The sequence below is a fragment of the Euleptes europaea genome, chromosome 8 (assembly GCF_029931775.1).
Source record: "Euleptes europaea isolate rEulEur1 chromosome 8, rEulEur1.hap1, whole genome shotgun sequence".
NCBI lineage: Eukaryota > Metazoa > Chordata > Lepidosauria > Squamata > Sphaerodactylidae > Euleptes > Euleptes europaea.
The window spans coordinates 7,769,963-7,792,620 of NC_079319.1; the positions used below are offsets into that span (position 1 = coordinate 7,769,963).

The window sequence follows — 22,658 nt, forward strand, 5'->3', positions numbered from 1 at the left end:
CATTGAAGTCCCTCCCCTCCCCAAACCGCGCCCACCTCAGCCTGTGTCTCTAAAATCTTCCACTGTTGGTGAAGAGGGACCTGGCAACCTAGGGACCTAGGTGGAGGGACCTAGAGGGACCTAGGCGGAGTCTGAGGAGGGTGCATACACGCAATAAAGGCACTTCTGGTTTTACTTCTGGAAGCACTGCATCGCCACGGCTGGCTTAACACTCAAACCCCAACATTTAGGGGTTTGAGTGCAAAAGCAGCCACGGCGATGTGGTGCTTCCGGTAGTAAAACTAGAAGTGCCGCTATCGCATGCGCACACATACAGCCGCAGCCCTGAAGTGGCTGGGTGGATTGGCGGGCAATTGCCTGCCAATACCACCCACCTGGCAACACTATCAGCAGCGTTTTTGGAAGTACACCGGAAGTGATGGGATCACATTGCTTGTGGCTGTGTGCACACGCATGACCCTTGCTGCGAGCTGGCTGATGGATTGCCGTTCCAAGCCACCTGGCAGCCCTATGTCTGAGTGCTCACACCCACTGCTCAGGCATGTGCTAGACCTTTGCCTGAACTTTCAAATTCATTTTTACATTTCACTTTTTGGTAAAATTTGGCAGCGATTCCAGGCAGCATTTTTTAAAACTGTTTATTTCCTAAATGGTTTTTTTAAAATAATAGTGTTCTTTTTGCTAACTGTTTTTCTCCAGGTATTACCTGCTGCATGCAAGTCTGAAAGTACCGTCCAGGATCCCACACCGATTGTCAACAACTGTTGCGGAACAAAAAGGTGAGGGGAAAAAGAGGGAGATGGCTTGAAATGAGGGGACTTTAACCTCGTCTGATGGGCAGATTCAAAGTTTCACAAGGATGGGCCTGATTTTTTTTTTTTAAGTTTTTATTGTGTTTTAAGGAATACAGAAGGGAAAAAAGGAGAAGGGGGAAAGTTTTGCATCCGTTTGCAATAGACAATATTATCTCAATCAATAGTATACACACGTAATACAGAGATTATGCTTGCTACCAGTGATTCAAAATACTGGTTTCTATTCTATTTTTACTCGATAAAAAAGTAGTCAGATATATTCTTGACAGCCACTAACATGAGAGAAAAAGAGAGTAGGAAATGAAATAGCATTAAAGATAAACCATGGTTAATTTCTGTAAAGGTAATCATCGTTAAGGTAAACCAGGTATATGTATACATGAAGAAAACATCTACTCACATAAAAAGGAGAGAGATTGAGCTAGAAATTTTGCATTATGGCATAGAAATCTGGAGTCAAACCTCGATTTAGAAGTAGTATCAGGCACATCACATGTGGTGGAGATGGGATTGAACTTGGCAGCTCTGACTCTTGGGGTGTCTGCCCTGCTGGTAGGCCCATTTCACATCTATGTGAGATAGGGTTGCCAGGTACCCCCTGGCAACTGGTGGGGGAGGGTGCGGGGGTCTTACCAGGCACAAACCAAGGCCTAGGCCTCTATGCCGTCTAGGGTTTCCAACCTTCAGGTGGTGACTGGCCATCTCCCCCTATTACAACTGCCCTTCAGGTGATAGAAATCAGTTCCCCTAGAGAAAATGGCCACTTTGGCAATTGGACTCTATGGCATTGAAGTCCTTCCCCTCTCCAAACCCTGCCCTCCTCATTTATTTCCCAACCTGGCACAGGCAACCCTACCACCATCAGCACATTGACGTCACTCCTGGAAGTGATGTCATCATGCTGCTGACGATGTGGGAAACACTGGTATTTGGGCAAAAACTCTGTGGTAGAAGCTGTTTTTACCATAGAGTTTTGCCCAAATACCGGAGCGTCTCCCACATCGTCTGTGACGTGGTAACATCACTTCCAGAAGTGACATCAACGTGCCAACGATATCAAAGCCTAGTCCTCATTTTGCACCTGGTAAGACCCTCGCTGGCCAGCTGGACAGTGCCGGGGGGAAGGGGCCCAAAGTGGGGGATCCCTGGGGGGTTGACAAACCTAATGTGAGGCACAAATAATTCAACAGGCATAGGTTTGATTGGTGTAATTGTTAACTGTTCTACCCTGATTGAATGTTGAGGGCATTTGGATTAGGCTCAGATGCATCAGACCCTTCTCATGTGGACTTCATTTTAATGTTATATTCAGAAGACTTAGGATGGGTATCTGGGCAGGGAAGTTGGCATAGTATAGCCCAATCGCATCAGAACACTGAAGCGAAGAAGGGTCATTACTTGGATGGAAGACCACCAAGGGAGGCTTTGCAGAAGAAGGCAATGGCAAACCACCCTGCTTCTCACTTGCTGCAGTCGCCATAAGTCATTTGTGAGTGGTTGGAATTATGTATGTTTGTAAGATGGGTATCTATTGGGCTGGGAGCAGTGTCTTCATGTGCACAGTGCTGTAGTCATTGTAAGAAATAATGTAACTCTAGAGAGCCAGCATGGTGTTGTGGTTAAGAGCGGTGGTTTGGAGCAGTGGACTCTGGTCTGGAGAAACAGGTTTGATTCCCCACTCCTCCACATGAGTGGTGGAGGCTAATCTGGTGAACTGGATTTGTTTTCCCCCTCCTACTCATCAAGCCAGCTGGGTGACCTTGGGCTAGTCACACTCTCTCAGCCCCACCTACCTCATAGTGTGTCTGTTGTGGGGAGCGGAAGGTGATTGTAAGCCGGTTTGATTTTTCCTTAAGTGGCAGAGAAAGTCAGCATGTAAAAATCAGCTCTTCTTCTTCTTCTTCTTCTTCTTCTTCTTCTTCTTCTTCTTCTTCTCTCACCCTATTATGTCCTTCTCCATTAATATTCAGGTAAACATAGGGTGTTTCTGAGAAGCTTGGTGCCTCTGATCATGGAGGTTCTATCCTAATTTAACATGACTAACAATAGGGCTGCCAACCTTCAGGTGAAGCTTCAAATCAATTGAGAGAACCCTCGGTGGGCACACAGAAGGTTTTAGGCTGAAGAAGTCTTATGGTGAAACGTGATTAAGTACCTAGGATACACGTTCCTTTGCCTCCATTATCTTGTGCTATCGTTTCATTACCAGCCGGAATCTTTCATGTGGCATGGTGACAACCAAGGAGTTTTCTCACCTTGTTACTGAGGACTGTGCTCCTTTAATACGGCTAAAATTGGCTTACAATTTCTTTTGGACTTTATAAGGGGTGCGATTGAAATCATACACTGTGTTGTCTTTGTATCATCTTGTATCGTGTACTTAGATAGAGTGAGGTGGTTTTTTGTATATTATTGTATGTTGACTTTGTGAAATACAGTTACAGATTTGAGGTACGTGCTCTAATTTCTTGTGAGCAATTCTCATTACAGCATAGGGTTTTTTTTATTATTCAACCTTCAGGTGGGGCCTGGAGATCATTTGGAACTAAAACTGATCTCTAGATGACAGAGATCAGTTGCCCTGGAGAAAACGGCAGCTTTAGAGAGTGAACTTTAAGGCATTATACCCTGCTGAGGTCCCTCCCCTCCCCAAACTCCACTTTCCACAGTCTCCACCCCTAAACCCCTGGAATTTCCCAATACATGTGGCCTAAAGGGCTACCAATGGAATGGGGCTCTAGAGCAGATTTGGAATTTCTTCAGCCCTGCCCTGGGTGGAACTTGGAGGCCTATTCCATTGATTTCCAGGGAATGTACTTCCAGATCAGTGTGATCAAGGATGTTGTTCAATGTACCATTAACTCTGCCTGGATTCTGTGAATGTTAAAGCCCGTCTCATTTTAACACAGGTTTACATCTAAACAAAATCTTCCTGTCTGCTGATTTAAATATAATTTAGTGAAGGAGCGCTGAGGTTTTTTATAGTGTTTTTTTTTTTTTTGCATGCTACAAAAGATGTGTTTGATGAGGCCTTTAATGTTGTCCCCACAAGTTTATGCAACTCCTTGCTCGGTAGAGAAGGGAAGAATTCGAGATCGACAATTATATCAAATTGCTGTCATTAGCTTCAATAGTGCTTGAGAAAACAGCTTTTGCCTCCATCAAATGGAAGCAAATTTTTGGTCTTTTGAAGTGCAAGAGAAAGGATAAACAGTTAAAAAGTAGTGACAGTTACCTGATTTTGTTTTGGAGGGCTTAATAAAATTACCTGAATAATACAAAAGAATTTACAGGTACAAGGTTTTTTTTTATGCAAACAACTGTGTTCAGAATGCTTTATTAATCTGACAACTTCAATTTCTGAACAAGGCATTGTATATCTGTTGGGTTGGGCCATCACCCCAAACCCATCTCCTGCCTGAACTCTACCCAATTTACATGGTTGTACCTCCCCTCTCCAAACCCTGCTCTTTTTAGGCTCCATCCCCCTCAATCACAAGGTTTTTCCCAACACACAGTTGGCCAACATATTGAAACACCACATTTATCCAGGTAGTGCCCCTGGTAGTTCATTTGGGAAGTTCATTTGGGGAGGGGCTGTGGTAGAGCATCTGCTTGGCATGCAGAAGGCCCCAGGCTCAATCCCTGGCATCTCCAGTTAAAGGGACTAGGCAAGTAGGTTATGTGAAAGACCTCTGCCTGAGACCCTGGTCTGAGTAGATAATATTGATCTTGATGGACCAAAGGTCTGATTCAGTATAAGGCAGCTTCATATGTTCATGTGTATGTGTCATAGCTCATACGTGGGGGTGGGGGTAATAGCAGTGGTGGCAGTGGAGATGGGTGGGCATGTCAGGAAGCTGCTGACAGGTTGGTAGGGAGGATGTTGCCTCTGCCACCATAATCTGCCAGCTGAAGCATCCAAAGAAAAAGAAGAAGAGTTGGTTTTTATATCCCAATTTCTCTACCTTTTAAGGAGACTCAAAACAGCTTATAATTGCCTTCCCTTCCCCCACACACAATGGACACCTTGTGAGGTAGGGGGGGCTGAGAGAGCTGTGACTAGCCCAAGGTCATCCAGCTGGCTTCATGTGGAGGATTGGGGAAACCAACCCAGTTCACCAGGTTGGAGTCCGCCACTCATTCAGAGGAGTGGGGGATCAAACCTGGTTCTCCAGATCAGAGTCCACCCCTCTTAACCACTACACCACACTGCCTCTCAGCTGCCAACACTGTTGTCCATACCCAGTTGTCCACACTGTAGAGCCGACTCTGGCTGGAAGTTTAAGAATCAGAATGAGCATCACCTTGAAAGCAAAGGGTGCGGTCCACATCTGAACGTGTATTCTCATTGCTCAGTTTACTCTAGGGAGGAGATTTCTCCCACCAAAGTCAACCAGACAACTGTTTCCTCACTATCAGATTTTCTTAGCAGCATCGCTTTATCATTTCCAGCTTCAGCTCCTCTCCCCCTATGCTACTTATCCATGGCATTCAGGCAGCAACCCAGGATGGAGACAGTTGCTTCTGGATGAAATATATTGCTGGGTTGTCATCCGCATATTGATGACACCAAACTCCAGAGCTGTAGGCAATCTCATTAAGTGATCAAACATAAATTTTAAGCAGTATAGAGGAAGCAAGCTATGGCTGAGGTACTTGTCCTGTCTCCTCCTAGGTAACTGGCTCAGAGTCTCTGACGACAACTCTCTGCGTTGGGCCGCACAAGAATGATTGAAACAGCTAGTGGAAAGGTGGAGGGTAGATTTTTAAACATTGTATTCCCAAAATCCTGGGCGGTGTGCTAGTAAAGAACTGCCAGGATAGGACAGCTAATTTGAACCGTGGGGCAATCCTTCGCTAGGCAAGGTTCAGAGGTCAGCAATATTTGAGTCCTATGCCACATAAGCTGCAGTACTGCAGTCCAAGCTCTGCTCACGACCTGAGTTCGATCCCAACGGAAGTTGGTTTCAGGTAGCCGGCTCAAGGTTGACTCAGCCTTCCATCCTTCCGAGGTCGGTAAAATGAGGACCCAGCTTGCTGGGGGTAAAGGGAATATGACTGGGGAAGGCACTGGCAAACCACCCCGTAAACAAAGTCTGCCTAGTAAAAGTCGGGATGTGATGTCACCCCATGGGTCAGGAATGACCCGGTGCTTGCACAGGGGACCTTTACCTTTATACCACCTTAGAAACGAACCAGTTTTTTGGGGTATGCACTTTTCTGCATCAAAGCTTCCTTGGTCAGGTATCTGATGAAGGGAGCATTGTGTAGTGGTTAAGAGCAGTGGTTTGGAGCGGGGGAACGGGAGAACCGGGATTGATTCCCCACTCCTCCACATGAGCAGCGGAGGCTATTCTGGTGAACTGGATTGGTTTCCCCACTCCTACACATAAGGCCAGCTGGGTGACTTTTGCTACATAGATGCAATCCTGTGGAAGTAGGCTGAAAGTTCCCACAATAGCAAACAAAGGGGATTTTTTTGCGAAGCTCCTGTGGGAGCAATTTGGGGGGTAGAGGTCCCAAAATTTCAGGCTAGCTTTCAGGGACTTTCCTTGCACAAACCCCAAAGTTTGGTGAAGTTTGGGTCAGGGGGTCCGGTGTTATGGGCTCTGGAGAGGTCACCCCTCCCTCCCCCATAGACAAGCATTAGCCGATTAGTGAACGACCAGAGAATCTGACTCTTACCTTCCTGCTTGTGTATGGAGGCTGGAGGGGACGACCTCTTCCAGACCCCATAACTTCAGACCCCCTGACCCACTCTTCACCAAACCTGGGGGTTCTTGCAAGGAGAATCTCTGCAAGTTACCCTGCAAGCTTGGGGGCTCTACCTCAAAAATGCCCCCCCAGGAGCTTCGCAAAGCCTGGGGAGAACCCAAAAAAGCCGGAAAATTACTGGGTTTTTTTTTCAGGAATGGCCAATTAGGCTTTGGCTTCCCCCCCAAGATTTGGAATTTAGTAAACCCAAACCTGACATTTACCAAGATGGCTTTTTTTCTGGCTTAGGGTTTATTGATATGCACAGCATAACTGGCAGTGTTCTCTTGCTGTGCTGCCTTTGGATGGAGTCAAGGCTGGCAACCGGCTGGAGACTCACCTAATAATGTCGCTGGTGATGCAGTGATGCCACTTCTGGTATGATCTGGAAGTGATGTCACTGTGTCATCAGAGATGCTGTAGCATTCATCCCAATGTCTATGGTTTAACTATAGAGCTTGGGATGAGTGCTAGAGCATCACCGGACATGATGATGTCACTTCCACACCGATACCATCCATTTCCCCCATTTTTTCTGCCACCCTGCTGAGCAGTGGCAGGAAGAGCTGGTGGAGGAGGGGAACCTCACAATGCTTGCTTTCTCATTTATCTGAAGAAGTGAGCTGTGGCTCACGAAAGCTCATACCCTACCAGAAAATATTTTTGTTAGTCTTTAAGGTGCTACTGGACTCTTGCCCTTTTTGACTACTGCAAACAGACTAACACGGCTACCCACTGTGAATTATCTTCATGGAAGGCACCACATTTAGCCGTACAGAATGGAAATCCATCAACCTTGTGAAGAAACTTGCACAGGTACAGACCGATGGATTCACATTCTAGCTGTATCTGAAGAAGTGAGCTGTGGCTCACGAAAGCTCATACCAGAAAATATTTTTGTTAGTCTTTAAGGTGCTACTGGACTCTTGCCCTTTTTGACTACTGCAAACAGACTAACACGGCTACCCACTGTGAATTTCTCATTTATGTTTGACCACATCCAATTTCAATAACCTTGAAAAATGAACTCTCTTTTATGAATCATAACAGAGATAAGTGACTACATTTATACAACTGGTTTCCACGTGAGGAAATTAATAGGGGTATCTTACTTTCCATTTTCACATAATGGAGTAGCGTTAGAGAAACAGATAGCTATCATTCTTGCCAGGAGGCTAATTGGACATGTCAAAAGGCAAGGTTGAGATGAAGGATTGATCACTGAGTGGTGTGACTTTGCTGAGAAGTTATACTTTTGGGCGAGGGGGGAAAGTTGGGTCTCAAATCCTAAATGGAAAAAAAAGGGCTAGGTTGCCTTAGACATCTGCCCTAAGGCCACTGGCCTCTGTCCTGTCACTCCCCTTGGCCAAGTATGAAGGCTTTCTCCAGCCCAAGACAGAACCTTCATCCAACTTATGTGTCTCAGCCTTTGATGTAAGAGGCACTTCAGCTGGATGAAGTATCCCTATGTAGGAGGAAGGCTTCAGATTTGGCTGGATGGAATGGTAGGATATAGGATACAAGCCAGTGCCGGCATGGTGTAGTGGTTAAGAGCGGCAGTTTGGAGTGGTGGTTTGGAGTGGTGGACTCTAATCTAGTCTTAAAGGACTAGGGTTGCCAGGTCCCTCTTTGTCACTGGCGAGAGGATTTTAGGGTGGAGCCTGAAGGGAGGGCGGGGTTTGGAGAGGGGAGGGACTTTAATGCCATAGAGTCCAATTGCCAAAGCAGCCATTTTCTGCAGGTGAACTGATCTCTATCAGCTGCAGATCAGCTGTAATAGCAGGAAATATCAAGCTAGTGCCTGAAGGCTGGCAACCCTACCAAGGATTTGCTGGAGGTTCATTGAGCTTGAACATGTCGTGCACATGTCTTGATTGAGCCATGAACCATGAATGGAGAACCACACTGCAGGGTTCCCTGATGGTGGGATTTTACTCTAATCCAGGAGATCCTTTTCTGGGCCAATCAGCCAACAGATTCAAAATTCCCTCCGTGGAGACTTTAGAACCAACTGTTTAAATATATGGTAATAGCAACTAGAGTTATAATGGCAACAAAATGGAAGTTGGAAGAGTGTCCAGATGTAGAGGACTGGAAGAGTCAATTAGCAGAATATGCTGTAATGCAAAATTTACAAATTATGTGAACAGGAGGCCAAGCCAAAAAAAAAATCATGATAAATGGAAAGCATATTATACTTACTGCTCTTAGAAAGTGGCATAGGGGGAGGAGTGGGAGCAGAGAGAAACATAATGCTCTGATAAGAAAGTCGTGAATGATTGATAACATTATTAGTTTTTATTCAGGTATCGCGAATATGCTGTAGTTAATTTAAGCGGAATTACTGCAAAGTAATAATAGACTTTTGTATTCATAGTAGGAATATAATTTATTACTAGATCATAATTATTTATTCAAACCAACTGGGAAGTCATCTGTATACAGGGATGAATAGAAACAGTCTGGCTTTTGATATAATATAATTGCTTATCTTATCACATATTGTTTATTCTTGTATTTACTATTGTATTTTTTAAAATGCTTTTCAAGTAATGATATGATTCATGTTATATGTTTACTCTGTTATCTCCAACGGAGTCCTTGGCATGATTCCTTCTATTTCATTTGTAGAAATCTCAGTTCTATTTCTCTTTTATTCTTCGGCTTTATTAATATTATATAATTAAAAAGATAATTTTAAAAAGAAGACGGGAACCATTCCAATGTATAAATTATTGCTCTTCTTGCCAAAATGAGCCTTTTGGGCAAGCAGGAGTGCTAAGTAGAGAGAGGTGAAGATCAGGACTCTTTTTTCTCAGATACCATTCCATCCTTAGCAACGTCCCCTTTAGAAGGTTCATCATGGAGGCCATCTTCACCTCCAGCCAGCATGGTGGAGTGGTTAAGAGCGGCGGACTCTAATCTGGTTAACCGGGTTGGTTTCACCACTCCTCCACATGAAGCCAGCTGGGTGACCTTGGGCTAGTCACAGTTCTCTCAGAACCTACCTTCATCTGGCCCTCCCCTCTTCGGCTTTCCCTCCTTCCCTCTCCCGAGCAGCCTCTCTCTGGGAAAAGTCTGGCCACCTTGTGCCATGGCTGCTGGTGCTGGCCCGGGAAAGCTGCATGGTAGCCACCATTCCCTGGCTGAGCCAAGTTGCACTTGGCCAGGCTTTGGCAAGTTGTACTCCATCAGGGGTCATGATGGGAGGGTGAGTGGACTTTTTCCTGGGCGGTTTTGGCCTCCAAGCCTATCCTTGCTCCCCCACCATGGATTTGCTTTGTAGAAACCAATGCATGAAAGGCTTGTCAATATTGTTGCAGTTGCCTAACAATCTCCAAAATGGCCACTGAAAGCTCAGTGGGCTTTTCTTTTCTTTTTTTACTTAAACCTACAGTCATTGTCTCTAGGAGTTTTATTCCCCGGGTTTATTTTATTTATTATTTATTTTTTTAGATTTCATACGTTTCTGCCGGTCTGAAACCTTTTTCTGGTTTGTAGACAAACTCCCCCATCTGTTTCTAGCTCCGTTATGCGAATCTAATGATCCTATCCTCCATGGCATGGTTCGGAATTAATGAAGAAAAGAAGAGAGCCGCGCCAAGGCAAAACGAAACCAAGGAAACAAATGGTGCAGATGGAAACAAATTCATTTTTAAAAAAAACTGCAACCCTTACTCGTTTTGCGGGCAGCTTCGTCGGGGGGAATCTTTCAGATTCTTTTTAGAAACATCCTCGTGACTGCATTACTGGAAATCTTGTGGGTTATTAAGCTGCTACTAGGCTCAAGTCTTGCTCTTCAACTGCAGATGGACAAGGCCTCCCACCCGAAACTATCTTCACGGCAAAATGGGAATCCTGAACTCGTGTCTTCCCACTTGAACAATCCAATCAATGACACTCTACTAGCTACCTGCATCTATCTTGCCATAGATGAAACATAGTTACCAATAATATCCCCTTCGGTAATATTCTGTGAAATTACATTACAAGGAGTGAGGGGAAGATAAACCTCCCTAAGGTTGCCACTGGGCTCCCAAGGCGTTGTTACAATTCTGGCCACGTTCGCTAATCTGAGAGACATTTTGTTCCTGAATTCGCAAGCAGGAACCTTTTAATGACGAGAGAGCCCCTCAGAGTCAAGTGACGTCTGCTGACTTACCAGGGTTGTTTTCATGCTGCTTTTCGTCATGGGGGGAGAAAAGATGCAGGGCATCTCCATTATTTTCAAATGAATTATCTCTGCCGTAAAAGACACAGCAGTATAAAAATAGGTAGAGAGACAGAGGTGTGTTTCCCCCCTCTTTCCTTCGTTATATTTTGCTATTTTTACGATGCAGTTTGTCATTCCTCTATGTGTAAAACTTTCCCTGTGATTAATCTCATTGTGTGGAGAGAAAGAAATTATAACATCATTCATGGGTATAGGAAAAGCAAGCAGGGAGGCAGAGATCAGATTCTTTCTGTCTTTCAGACATGTGGAAATATGAGAGACATTAGGGTGTGCTGCTGTCCACGTTTGCAATCATTTAGCTAAAAAATCTCGATGACTGGTCCGGTGATGGGGTACAGACCAAGTCCACTGACGGACCCCAGGAAGAACCTAGTAATTTTTTCATAGATCAGTTAGTAGGAGCCTTTGTTTTTTGATGGATCTGGGATAGGTAGGGTTGCCAGCCTCCACGGGGTAGCTGGAGATCTCCTGGGATTACAATTGTTCTCCAGGCAACAGAGATCAGTTCACCTGGAGAAAATGGCTGCACTGGAAGGTGGACTGTATGGCACTATATCTTATTGAAGTCCCTCCACTTCCCAAACCCCGCCCTCCTCAGGCTCCACCCTCAAAATCTCAGGTATTACCCAACCCAGAGCTGGCAACCCTAGGGATAGGGTTGCCAACTCCTGAGCATTGAAAGGACAGCATAGAAATTGAATGAATGAATGAATGAATGAATGAGAAAGAAAGAAAGAAAGAAAGAAAGAAAGAAGGAAGGAAAGAAGGAAAGAAGGAAAGAAAGAAAGAAAGAAAGAAAGAAAGAAAGAAAGAAAGAAAGAAAGAAAGAAAGAAAGAAAGAAAGAAAGAAAGAAGAAAGGGTGGGTGGGTGAGTGAGTGAGTGAGTGAATGCATGACTCTGACTTGGAAAATTCCTGGAGAATCAGGGCAGTGCCTGGGGAGGGTGAAGTTTGGAAAGAGAGATCAGCAGGATATGATGTCATGGAGTCCATCCTTCCCCTCTAGGGGACTGGACTCTGTTCTCAGGCAAAGGCTATGGTTAAACAGAGGGTTCTGGATACTGAAAGGCAGCATGATTTGAACAGAATTAAGAGCTTCCTTTATGATCCAGGCATGTTAAATAAAGTAGCTTTGATGCCTTATGTAAAGCATTTAGACAACCCTGATCATAGAAGGATTTTCACTTTATTAAGGTATGATAAGGAGCCCGTGGCACAGAGTGGTAAGCTGCAGTACTGCAGTCCAAGCTCTGCTCACGACCTAAATTCGATCCCAATGGATGTTGGTTTCAGGTAGTCGGCTCAAGGTTGACTCAGCTTTCCATCCTTCCAAGGTCGGCAAAATTAGTACTCAGCTTGCTGGGGGTAAAGGGAAGATGACTGGGGAAGGCACTGGCAAACCACCCCATAAACAAAGTCTGCCTAGTAAACGTCGGGATATGATGTCACCCCATGGGTCAGGAATGACCCGGTGCTTGCCCAGGGGACCTTTACCTTTTTAAGGTATGATATGCTGCCCTCAGCGATTCTTGAGGGTAGATATAGAGGTTTACCATCTACAGAATGGGCATGCTTATGTGGAGATGAAAATATCGAGACCCTAGAGCATATCTTTTTTATTGTAAGATCTATAGTCATATTAGGGAAACTGATTACTCCCATAATTTCTCGCCATCCCGGAAAAAATAGAAGGACTCTCCTCTCACTAATGTTAGCAGACAGGAATCGAGACATCGCTTTTAAGGTCGCCAAATTTGGTTGGATAGCCTATAAGATTAGGAAATCTTGGGTAAGCCATATATAGGTTTTTTAACAATAACTTTTAGCCTACAAGATTAGGAAACTTGGGTGAGCCATATATAGGCTTTTTAGCTATAAGTTTTATAAGATATTGCATAATTCTGTAAGTCTACAATTTTATTTTGTTTATTTTTTTACCCATGAGTTAATTGATATTCTGGAAGACCATGGTTACACAGCCCTGATAACCTACGAGAACCAATGAACTCTGACCGTGAAAGCCTTCGACAATATTTAGATATTCTGGAAATTTGAATTATTTGTATCGATTCTATTTTATTGGTCTCGGACTGTATTAAATAAATTTGATTCTCTGGAGATCAGTAATCATTCTGGAAGAGCTCCAGATCCCACTTAAAAGTCGATATTCTGTTCAGCAGAGTCCAATGATTTTTCTTGCATTGGGTAGCAGAATCTTGTGGCTTTTGGTGACCATGAAAAATCTGAGGCCTCCTGTTGCACATCGCCAAAGCTCTGCCCTGTCTCCGGGTATTTGGCCCATTCTTAACAATAACAATATGAGTGCCTTGTTCATCTGCATGCAGGAGGTGTGTTCGACGCTGGAATAGTCTCCTTCGTCAGGTGGTGGTGGATTCTTTGTTGCTGGAGGTTGTTAAGCATCAATACCGACTGGTTGGAGATATTATAATAGCAGTAGTTAGAGGAGGGCAGGGAGTTGTTCCTGTTGGCAGCAGAGGATAGGACTTGCAATAATGGGTTTAAATTGTGGGAGGAAAGGAACCGGCTGGATATTAGGATTTTTTTTATTTTTTTTTACAGTAAGAGTTGTTCAACAGTGGAATCAGCTCCCTGGGGAGGCGGTGAGCTCCCCCTCACTGGCAGTCTTCAAGCGGAGGCTGGACAAGCACTTGTCAGGGATGCTCTAGGCTGATCCTGCATTAAGCAGGTAGCTGGACTAGATGGCCTGTATGGCCCCTTCCAACTCTATGATTCCATGATTGTAGTTTCTGCGTTGGCAGGAAGTTGAAATATATGACGTTGGTTGTCCCTTCCAACTCTGAGATTAAATAAACACATAAATAAGGTCAAGAAACAGTTCTTCTTGACTTTCTCAGAGATTAACCAAAGACAGATAGTAGATTAATCCTGGTCCCATGGAAACAGTGGCCATAGAAGTGTTTGCATTTGTGTCAAAGTACCCTGGGCTCAGCATGACTGCTTAAGTTGATACACTTTTCTCTACCTTTGAGGAGTTTTAAAGTGGCTTAGAATCGCCTTCCCCTCTCCACAATGGGCCCCTTGTGAGGTAGGTGGGGCTGAGAGAGTCTGGAAAAAACTGTGACTGGCCCAAGACCACCCAGCAGGCTTCATGTGGGGGAGTGGGGAATCAAACCCTGTTCTCCAGATGAGAGTCCACCACTCTTAACCACTACACCACACTGTCCCCTTTTACTCTAGTCCAGTGTAAATAATGCCTCTTATGGCACCCATTACACGCCGGTGGAAGTCCGGGCAAGAGTGTATTTGAAAGAGACAATCACATTAGCATCTACATCACTGCAGAGAGACAGTACATCCATTACAACTCTCTTTATAATTTTTATTTGTTATTTTTTTAAAAATCAAATAATGCCATCAAATTGCTTTTCCTTTGTGGTACCGCTAGATCAGAAAGAAGAATACATTTGATCTGTAATGCAATTTGCCCAATGACTCTTGAACGATGCGATTTAAATGGAAATAAATAGGACAACGTTGCCTGCCTTTTAGGAGCTTATGAGGCCCGCACATTTTATCCTCCTGTCGCAGTAAAGCAAAGTAAATGAGTTTTTCATTTTCTCTCTCCTCTCCACACTTTTGCTATAATGCTTGTCTGAAGAATTAGGGCTGCACCAGGAAGCATTTCACTGTATGCTATGGAATATTCCTGAAAGGGATTGTTTGTATTGAAGACCCGTCTTCCACCGAACTGATGAACAGAGCCAGCGTGGTGTAGTGGTTAAGAGCAGTGGTTTGGAGTGGTGGAGTCTGACCTGGAGAACCAGGTTTGATTCCCCACTCCTCCACATGAGCAGCAGAGGCTAATCTGGTAAACTAGATTCATTTCCCCACTCCTACACATGAAGCCAGCTGGGTGACCTTGGGCAAGTTACAACTCTGTTAGAGCTCTCTCAGCCCCACCTACCTCACAGGGTGTCTGTTGTGGGGGGGGGAAGGGAAGGTGTTTGTAAATCGGTTTGAGTCTCCCTTAAGTGGTAGAGAAAGTTGGCATATAAAAACCCGTTCTTCTTTATCATCATCTTCATCTTCTTCATCATCATCTTCTTCAGAAGCCCGGACTGATGCATCTGTTCCTGAGCTGTACTGTTTCAGACAACATTTGGTGGAAATCAAATGTCTCAAGCTCCCTCAGATAAAATATATGCAAAACTAGAATATTAGGGAGAAAGTGCCATGTAAGCTCTCCCCCTTGGTGACCTACTTCTGTGTGTGCGCGTGTGCGTGCATGTGTGAGTGTGTGTGTGTTAAATGCCGTCAAGTCACTACCGACTCATGGCGACACTATGAATCAAAGTCCTCCAAAACTTCCTATCTTTAACAGCCTTCCTCAGGTCTTGCAAACTGAGGAGTGTGGCTTCCTTGATTGAGTCAATCCATGTTGGGTCTTCCTCTTTTCCTGCTGTCCTCAACTTTTCCTAGCATGGTTGTCTTTTTCAGTTACTCTTGTCTTCTCATAATGTGACCAAAGTATGATAGTGTGGTTGTTTTAGCTTCTAGGGACAGTTCAGGGTTGATTTGATCTAGAACTCACTTTTTTTGGGGGGGGGGGCAGTCCTCGGTACCTCTAACACTCTCTTCCAACAACCTCTGTATGTATAAGCAGTATTTTATGGACAGAAGCATTAAGATTCCATTTGTCAGCAATGACACCACAGTATGGGTGTATACACCCAGGAGCTGTGTTTTTCTACCCAAAGCAGGAGAAATGTGAATACCGGAATCTGCCTTGTACTGAATCAGAGCCTTGGTCCATCAAAGTCAATATTGTCTACTCAGACTGGCAGCAGCTCTCTAGGGTCTCAGGATGATCTCTCACATCACCTACAAGGAATTGAACTTGGGACCTTCTGCATGCCAAACACAGTCTCTACCCCTGAGCTATGGCCCCTCTTCAGATAGCTGGACATTTTCCGGAGGCTAAAATTCTATATTGTGTTCTTGGGAAAAGACAGTTCTTCTCCAATTCACCCCTAACTTAGGCCATTTATTAGGGTTGCCAAGTCCCTCTTTGCCATCGGCAGGAGAGGTTTGCTCCTTAGGTGGAGCCTAAGGAGGGTGGGGTTTGGGGAGGGGTGGAACTTCAATGCCATAGAGTCCAATCACCAAAGTGGCCATTTTCTCCAGGTGAACTGATCTCTCTCAGCTGGAGATCAGTTGTAATAGCAGGAGTTCTCCAGCTAGTACCTGGAGGTTGGCAACCCTACCATTTATACAGGGCTGTTTCCCTGGTGGTCACCCCGCCAACTGCTCCAGTGTGCTTCGTTTTGATTATGTATGCGTTTCCCAACTGTCAGAGGTCGCCTTGCTCTCCCCATGCATTTCTGCACGTTTGGCCCGCATTTTCCAGATTCTTGCTAAAACAGCATCTGGAAAACACAGGCAAAATGCCCGGAAACGTGCGGGGAGAGCGAGGAGACCTCAGACAATCAGGAAAGGTATGCATAATCAAACCGAAGTGCTGGAGCAGTTGGGGTGACTGTGAGGAAAACAGCCCTGCATAAATGGCCTTAGCTAGCACTAACACCGTTGGACTTGATGGGCCTTGGTCTGATCCAGCATGGCCTTTCTTATGTTCTAACCCCCCCAAATGCCCCCCCAAATCAGCACAGATAGGAACACTCCCCTGCCTTCCTATTCAACAAGCTTGCCACCTTGAACTTCCGTGGAGGCCCGAGGCGGCAAGTTTCTCTAATAAAAAGTGGGGGGGGGGCATTCCTCCACTGGCAACAGCAAAAGGAAAGCTCCCCCGCCTTCCTATGGGACTCCTGGTAATGGAGGTGGGAGGGGGGCTTCATTAAGTTCCATGCTGCCAGCCTGTGCAACAGGGATCTAACTGAAGCCCCTTCCCCCAGCCTACCTTCCTGGGAGTCCCGGGAAGCCACACGGGGTGGTCTTCTGCTGCCTAGCCCTCCCGACCGGCTTCCTGGGACTCCAAGGAAACTTCATGGGATTCCAGGAAAGCCACTAGCAACATGGATCTAAAGCAATTCCACTCTGCCCCGATTTGCGGGGAGCCCAGGAATCAAGGCAGCGTGGAATTGCTTTAGTACATAAGAACATAAGAAAGGCCATGCTGGATCAGACCAAGGCTCATCAAATCCAGCAGTCTGTTCACATAGTGGCCAACCAGGTGCCTCTAGGAAGCCACAAACAAGACGACTGCAGCAGCACCATCCTGCCTGTGTTCCACAGCACCTAATATATTTGGCATGCTTCTCTGATCCTGGAAAGAATAGGTATGCATCATGACTAGTAGCCATTTTTACTAGTAGTCATGAATAGCCCTCTCCCCCATGAACATGTTTTCCACTCCCCTCTTCAAGCCTTCCAAGTTGGCAGCCATCACCACATCCTGGGGCAGGGAGTTCCACAATATAACTAAGCATTGTGTGAAGCGATAGTTCCTTTTATCTGTTTTGAATCTCTCACCACGCTAGATCTCATCTCTAGATCTGTGCTGTGGGCTTTCTCCAGCCCTAGAAGGCCTGCAGAACAGATCTAAAGGGGAATAGCTGAACCCGAAAAACCCAAATACCTATTTGAGTTATTTGGGGAGTGGCTATCCAGCTTTGCCAAGATTTTCCTTTTCTTCATTCCACCAAAATTTAAACCCAGGGAAAGCCGAAATGGCTTATTTCTTGTTTATTTTCGGCCGATATGCACAGCCCTGATCTGTATCTCTCTGTAAATATCACTTTCCACCCCACTTCCTTCCTCTCTAATACACAAATCACACCTAGATCCCACAGATACACCACAGATGATGGTAGTTCGATATTTAGTCAAGCATGTGAGTGTAATTGTATGACTAGTAGTGATCATAGTATGCTAGATTAGTTGGATGTACGGTAGCAACCTCAGCTTGGTTTAGTATATCTATTTGTCTTTCCAATTTTTGTAGTCTTTTTTTTGCATTTTCTGAATTATATATATATATATTCTGTATTTTTTCTATATCTATTATTATGTACCAAAATAAAAACTATAATTAAAAATAAATACATCTGTGCCTATGGCCATCGTTACATTTTCGGTCAGTGAATTTCTCTGGAATGCCTTTCTTATTCCCATTACTGAGGATCTGAATACTTGGGTGTAAATGGATGGACGATAAGCCCAATGTAATCCTGGAGGTTGGAATGTAAGGCGAAGGTGGTCAGAACATAGTTAACAGGCATGCCACTGTCCACATAAGAACATAAGAACGTAAGAACATAAGAAAAGCCTTCTGGATCAGACCAAGGCCCATCAAGTTCAGCAGTCTGTTCACTCAGTGGCCAACCAGGTGCCTCCAGGAAGCCCCCAAACAAAATGACTGCAGCAGCACCATCCTGCCTGTGTTCCACCGCATCCAAAATAATAGGCATGCCCCTCTGATACTAGAGAGAATAGGTATGCAGCATGACTAGTATCCATTCTAACTAATAGCCATGAATATCCCTCTCCTCCATGAATATGTCCACTCCCCTCTTAAAGCCTTCCAAGTTGGCAGCCATCACACCTCCTGGGGCAGGGAGTTCCACCATTTAACGATGCGTTGTGTGAAGAAAGACTTCCTTTTATCTGTTTTGAATCTCTCATCCTCCAGCTTCAGCACATGACCCTGCATCCTAGTATTATGAGAGAGGGAGAAAAGCTTCTCCCTGTCCACTCTCTCCAAACCATACATAATTTTATAGACCTCTATCATGTCTCCCCTCAGCCGCCTTCTTTCCAAGCTAAACAGGCCTAAGCTTTTTAACCATTCCTCATAGGGCAGTTGCTCTAGTTCCCTGATCGTTTTGGTCGCTCTTTTCTGCACCTTCTCAAGCTCTGTCCACAATTGTGTTTTGCAGGTGAATCAATCCTTTGTTCACCCTGTGTCCATGAGAGCAGCGTCTACAGCAGAGTGTTCCAGATCCTGTATAGGAATGAAGAGATTGTCATCAACGAATGCATGAATTTCAAAGTCCACCTTCTCTTGGATGGTGAAAGGGTGAGGTGTTTCCTTTTGCCCCTGGAATGAAGACACGAGGGACCAGAATGGGGATTAAACTAAGCGAAGAATGGCTGATCCAGCATGCCAGCATGGCATAGGGGTTAAGAGCGGTGGTTTGGAGCGGTGGACTTTCATCCGGAGAACCAGGTTTGATTCCCCACTCCTCCACATGAGCGACGGAGGCTAATCTGGTGAACTGGATGTGTTTCCCCACTCCTGTTTGAGTGCTAAAGCGGCCGTGCAATCCCCGCCAAAACCACCAACCCTACAGAGCTATCATATTAAGCCAGTGCTATATCATCTAGTCACGACCTGAGTTCGATCCCGATGGAAGTCGGTTTCAGGTAGCCGGCTCAAGGTTGACTCAGCCTTCCATCCTTCCGAGGTCGGTGAAATGAGTACCCAGCTTGCTGGGGGTAAAGTGTAGACGATTGGGGAAGGCGCTGGCAAACAACCCATAAACATAGTCTGCCTAGTAAACGTCGGGATGTGACATCACCCCATGGGTCAGGAATAACCCGGTGCTTGCACAGGGGACCTTTACCTTTATATCATCTAGACTGGCATCTTATTTGTTTCCAGGTTCAATACAAAGTTGTTTTTTAAAAAAACTTTCAAAGTCTGAAATAGCCCAGAGTACCTGAAGTACCACTAGGGTTGCTAAGTATCCCTGGCAACCAGCAGGCAGCAGGGGGGACTTATTGGCAGTGTGGCAGCATCTCCATGTCATTACTAGCAATGCAGAGATGAGGATGATGAGGGGCCTGGAGTCCACAAGGATGATCAGGGGGCTGTGAGACCAAGCCCTGTGAGAAAAGGCTGTGGGACCTGGGAATGATTAGTCTGGAAAAAAGGAGGTTGAAGGGGGACATGGTTGCTCTCTTGAAGTATTTGGAGGTATGAACATATGAACACGTAATGCTGCCTTATACTGAATCAGATCGTTGGTCCATCAAAGTCAGTATTGTCTACTCAGATCGGCAGCTGCTCTCCAGGGTCTCGGGTAGAGGTCTTTCACATCACATACTTGCCTAGTCCCTTTAACTGGAGAACCGGGTTTGATTCCCCACTCCTCCACAGGAGCAGTGGATGCTAATCTGGTGAACTGGGTTGGTTTCCCCACTTCTCCACATGAAGCAAGCTGGGTAACCTTGGGCTAGTCACAGTTCTCACTGAACTCTCTCAGCCCCACCTACCTCACAGGGTGTCTGTTGTGGGGAGGGGAAGGGAAGGTGATTGTACGCCGGTTTGATTCTCCTTTAAATGGTAGAGAAAGTTGTCATATAAAAACCACCACCACCATCTCCTCCTCCTTCTTCAAATTGCAGCCAGTGAATTTGATGGCAGTCGCCACATTTCCTTAGTGCCATTTTAACTTAAACGTTGACAAATCAGTAAAGCCAGCATGGTGAGATAGTTAAGAGTGGTGGATTTTAATCTGGAGAACCAGGTTTGATTCCCCACTCCTACACATGACGCCTGCTGGGTGATCCTGGGCCAGTCACAGCTCTCTCCAAACTCTCTCAGCCCCACCTACCCCACAAGGTGTCTGCTGTGGAGAGGAAGGGAAGGTGATTGTAAGCCGGTTTGAGACTCCTTAAAGGTAGAGAAAACTGGCGTATAAAAACCAACTCTACTTCTAAATAATAATTAAGTGCTATCAAGTCACAGCCAATTCATGGCAACCCCTCAGGGGGTTTTCAAGGAAATAGAAGAGCAGAGGTGGTTTTGCCACACTTCCGGTTGTGTTCCATCATGCTTTCCTCAGCCCCCTACCTCTCTCCCTCTTCCCTGTCAGCTGGTTTATAATGGAGAGTGTGTGTTTTTTTCTGGCTGTATAGGTGGAAGAGGCATTAAGTGAAGTCGATTTTCAACTCAAGCTGGACCTGCTCTTCACAGACAGTGAACAACAGTGAGTGCACCATTTTAACAGTGAGTGCATCAGAGAGCCAGCGTGGTGTCATGTTTAAGAGCGGTGGTTTGGAGCGGTGGACTCTGATCTGGAGAACCGGGTTGGATTCCCCACTTGTCCACATGAGCGGAGGAGGCAACTCTGGTGAACTGGATTTGTTTCTCCACTCCGACACACGAAGCCAGCTGGGTGACTTTGGGCTAGTCACACTCTCTCAGCCCCACCTACCTCACAGGCAGTCTGTTGTGGGGAGGGGAAGGTGATTATAAGCCAGTTTGATTCTGCCTTAAGTGGTAGAGAAAGTTGGCATATAAAAACCAACTCTTCTTCTTCATCATCATCATCATCTTCTTCTTCTTCTTTAAGACTTGGCAGAAGCATAATTTAGATGACCATTTCCTTCTCTGTTGGCCTAAATTGCCCTCGTTTAGATTTCCCAAAGTTCTATCTGGCTTCATCCTATGTTAGCGACCCCTTCTTATTGCTGCTAGATCCTCTTTTCAAAATAGATTGTGGGATATTGAACTTTGTGAGCCAGAAATTAATTTCATGCTTCCCCCAAGGGAAATTCTTTTCAAATGCTTGTGATAGAGATGACTGGTAGTCGATGCTGTGACTCCCAGTTTTGAGAAGAGGCTTCATATCTTGAAGGTTTCCAACACCGTCAGCTATAATTCTGGGGGATAGATGCCTTGTAAGGATCTACAACCATGTGTACAACTAAAACCTTCTTATGTTCTTGTATTTTTATGGTAAAACTAACGCAATTCAGGCTAACATTAACATCAAAGTGGAAAATTATATTCACATCAACGAAATTATATTCACATCAACGAAATTATATTCACATCAAAGAATCTAGTGATTATATACTATAACATATAATTCTCTTAAAGCTGTCATTCAAATTGTATCTATCTAATGCTCGATAACAGTTTTTATGAGCAGATGCTTGAAAGGTACAGGTTTATATGGAGTAGAGAGGTGGTGGTATTATCATACTGGGTACTCAAATGTCTAAAGCCAGCCACAAGGGGAATGGGTAAATCTATCGGCACAGGGTCAATTTCTAGGTCTTTTACGCATGGCTGTTTCACTTGCCATCACCCCTCGGATGACTTCGGGTCTTTGTGTTGATTATGCATGCCGTTTCCAACCATCAGAGGCCGCCTTGCTCTCCCCCTGCGTTTCCCTGCGTTTTGCCCACTTTTTCAAATTTGAGATAAAACAGGTCTCTGAAAACACAGGCAAAATGTGGGGAAACACAGGGGGAGAGCAAGGCGGCCTCTGATGGCCGGAAACAGCATGCATAATCAACACAAAGACCCGAAGTCATCGGAGGGGTGATGGGGAGTGAAACAGCCATTCATCAAAGAACATAGTTTTTTTTTAAAGCGTGCATTCAGTTTGTGGAGAAGATGTGGAAAACATAGTAGTTTCTGTTTTTGTTGCCCAAGAACTCCTCACAACAGCAGTCCACATCATCTGAGCTTAGAGATGCCAGCCTCCAGGTGGGACCTGGAGATCCCCCAGAATTACAGCTCATCTCCACACTACAGAGATCAGTCCCCTGGAGAAAATGGATGCTTTGGAGGGCAGACTCTACGGCACTGTACCCCACTGAGGCTCCTGTCCTCCCCAGGCTCTACCCCCCAAATCTCCAGGAGCTCCCCAACCTGGAGCTGGCAACCCAACCCCCCGTCCCCTGCCAGTGGCCCGGAGGGAGGACCTGGCAACCGTATTTGGGCTGTAGCACCTGCCCCTTATGAAATGACATGAGTGAGTTTAGGGCAAATTGCTAGATTTTTGTGAGAGGGGCTAATCTGTGAATCAGGGAACACAAGTAGTGTTGCCAGGTCACCTTCGCCAATGGCAGGAGGTGTTTTGGGCAGAGCCTGTGAAGGGCGAGGTTTGGGGAGGG

At 45.3% G+C, this 22,658-nt stretch overlaps 1 protein-coding gene across 1 annotated transcript in view; it reads left to right on the forward strand.

The window, feature by feature from the left end:
- Positions 1-22,658, forward strand: part of FAM135B (family with sequence similarity 135 member B) — a 73,888-nt gene that overhangs the window by 15,312 nt on the left and 35,918 nt on the right. The window contains exons 2-4 of the mRNA XM_056854653.1: positions 700-779; positions 18,683-18,822; positions 20,667-20,737. Of these exons, the coding sequence (XP_056710631.1) occupies positions 700-779; positions 18,683-18,822; positions 20,667-20,737 (291 nt within the window). The remainder of the gene's footprint in view (positions 1-699; positions 780-18,682; positions 18,823-20,666; positions 20,738-22,658) is intronic.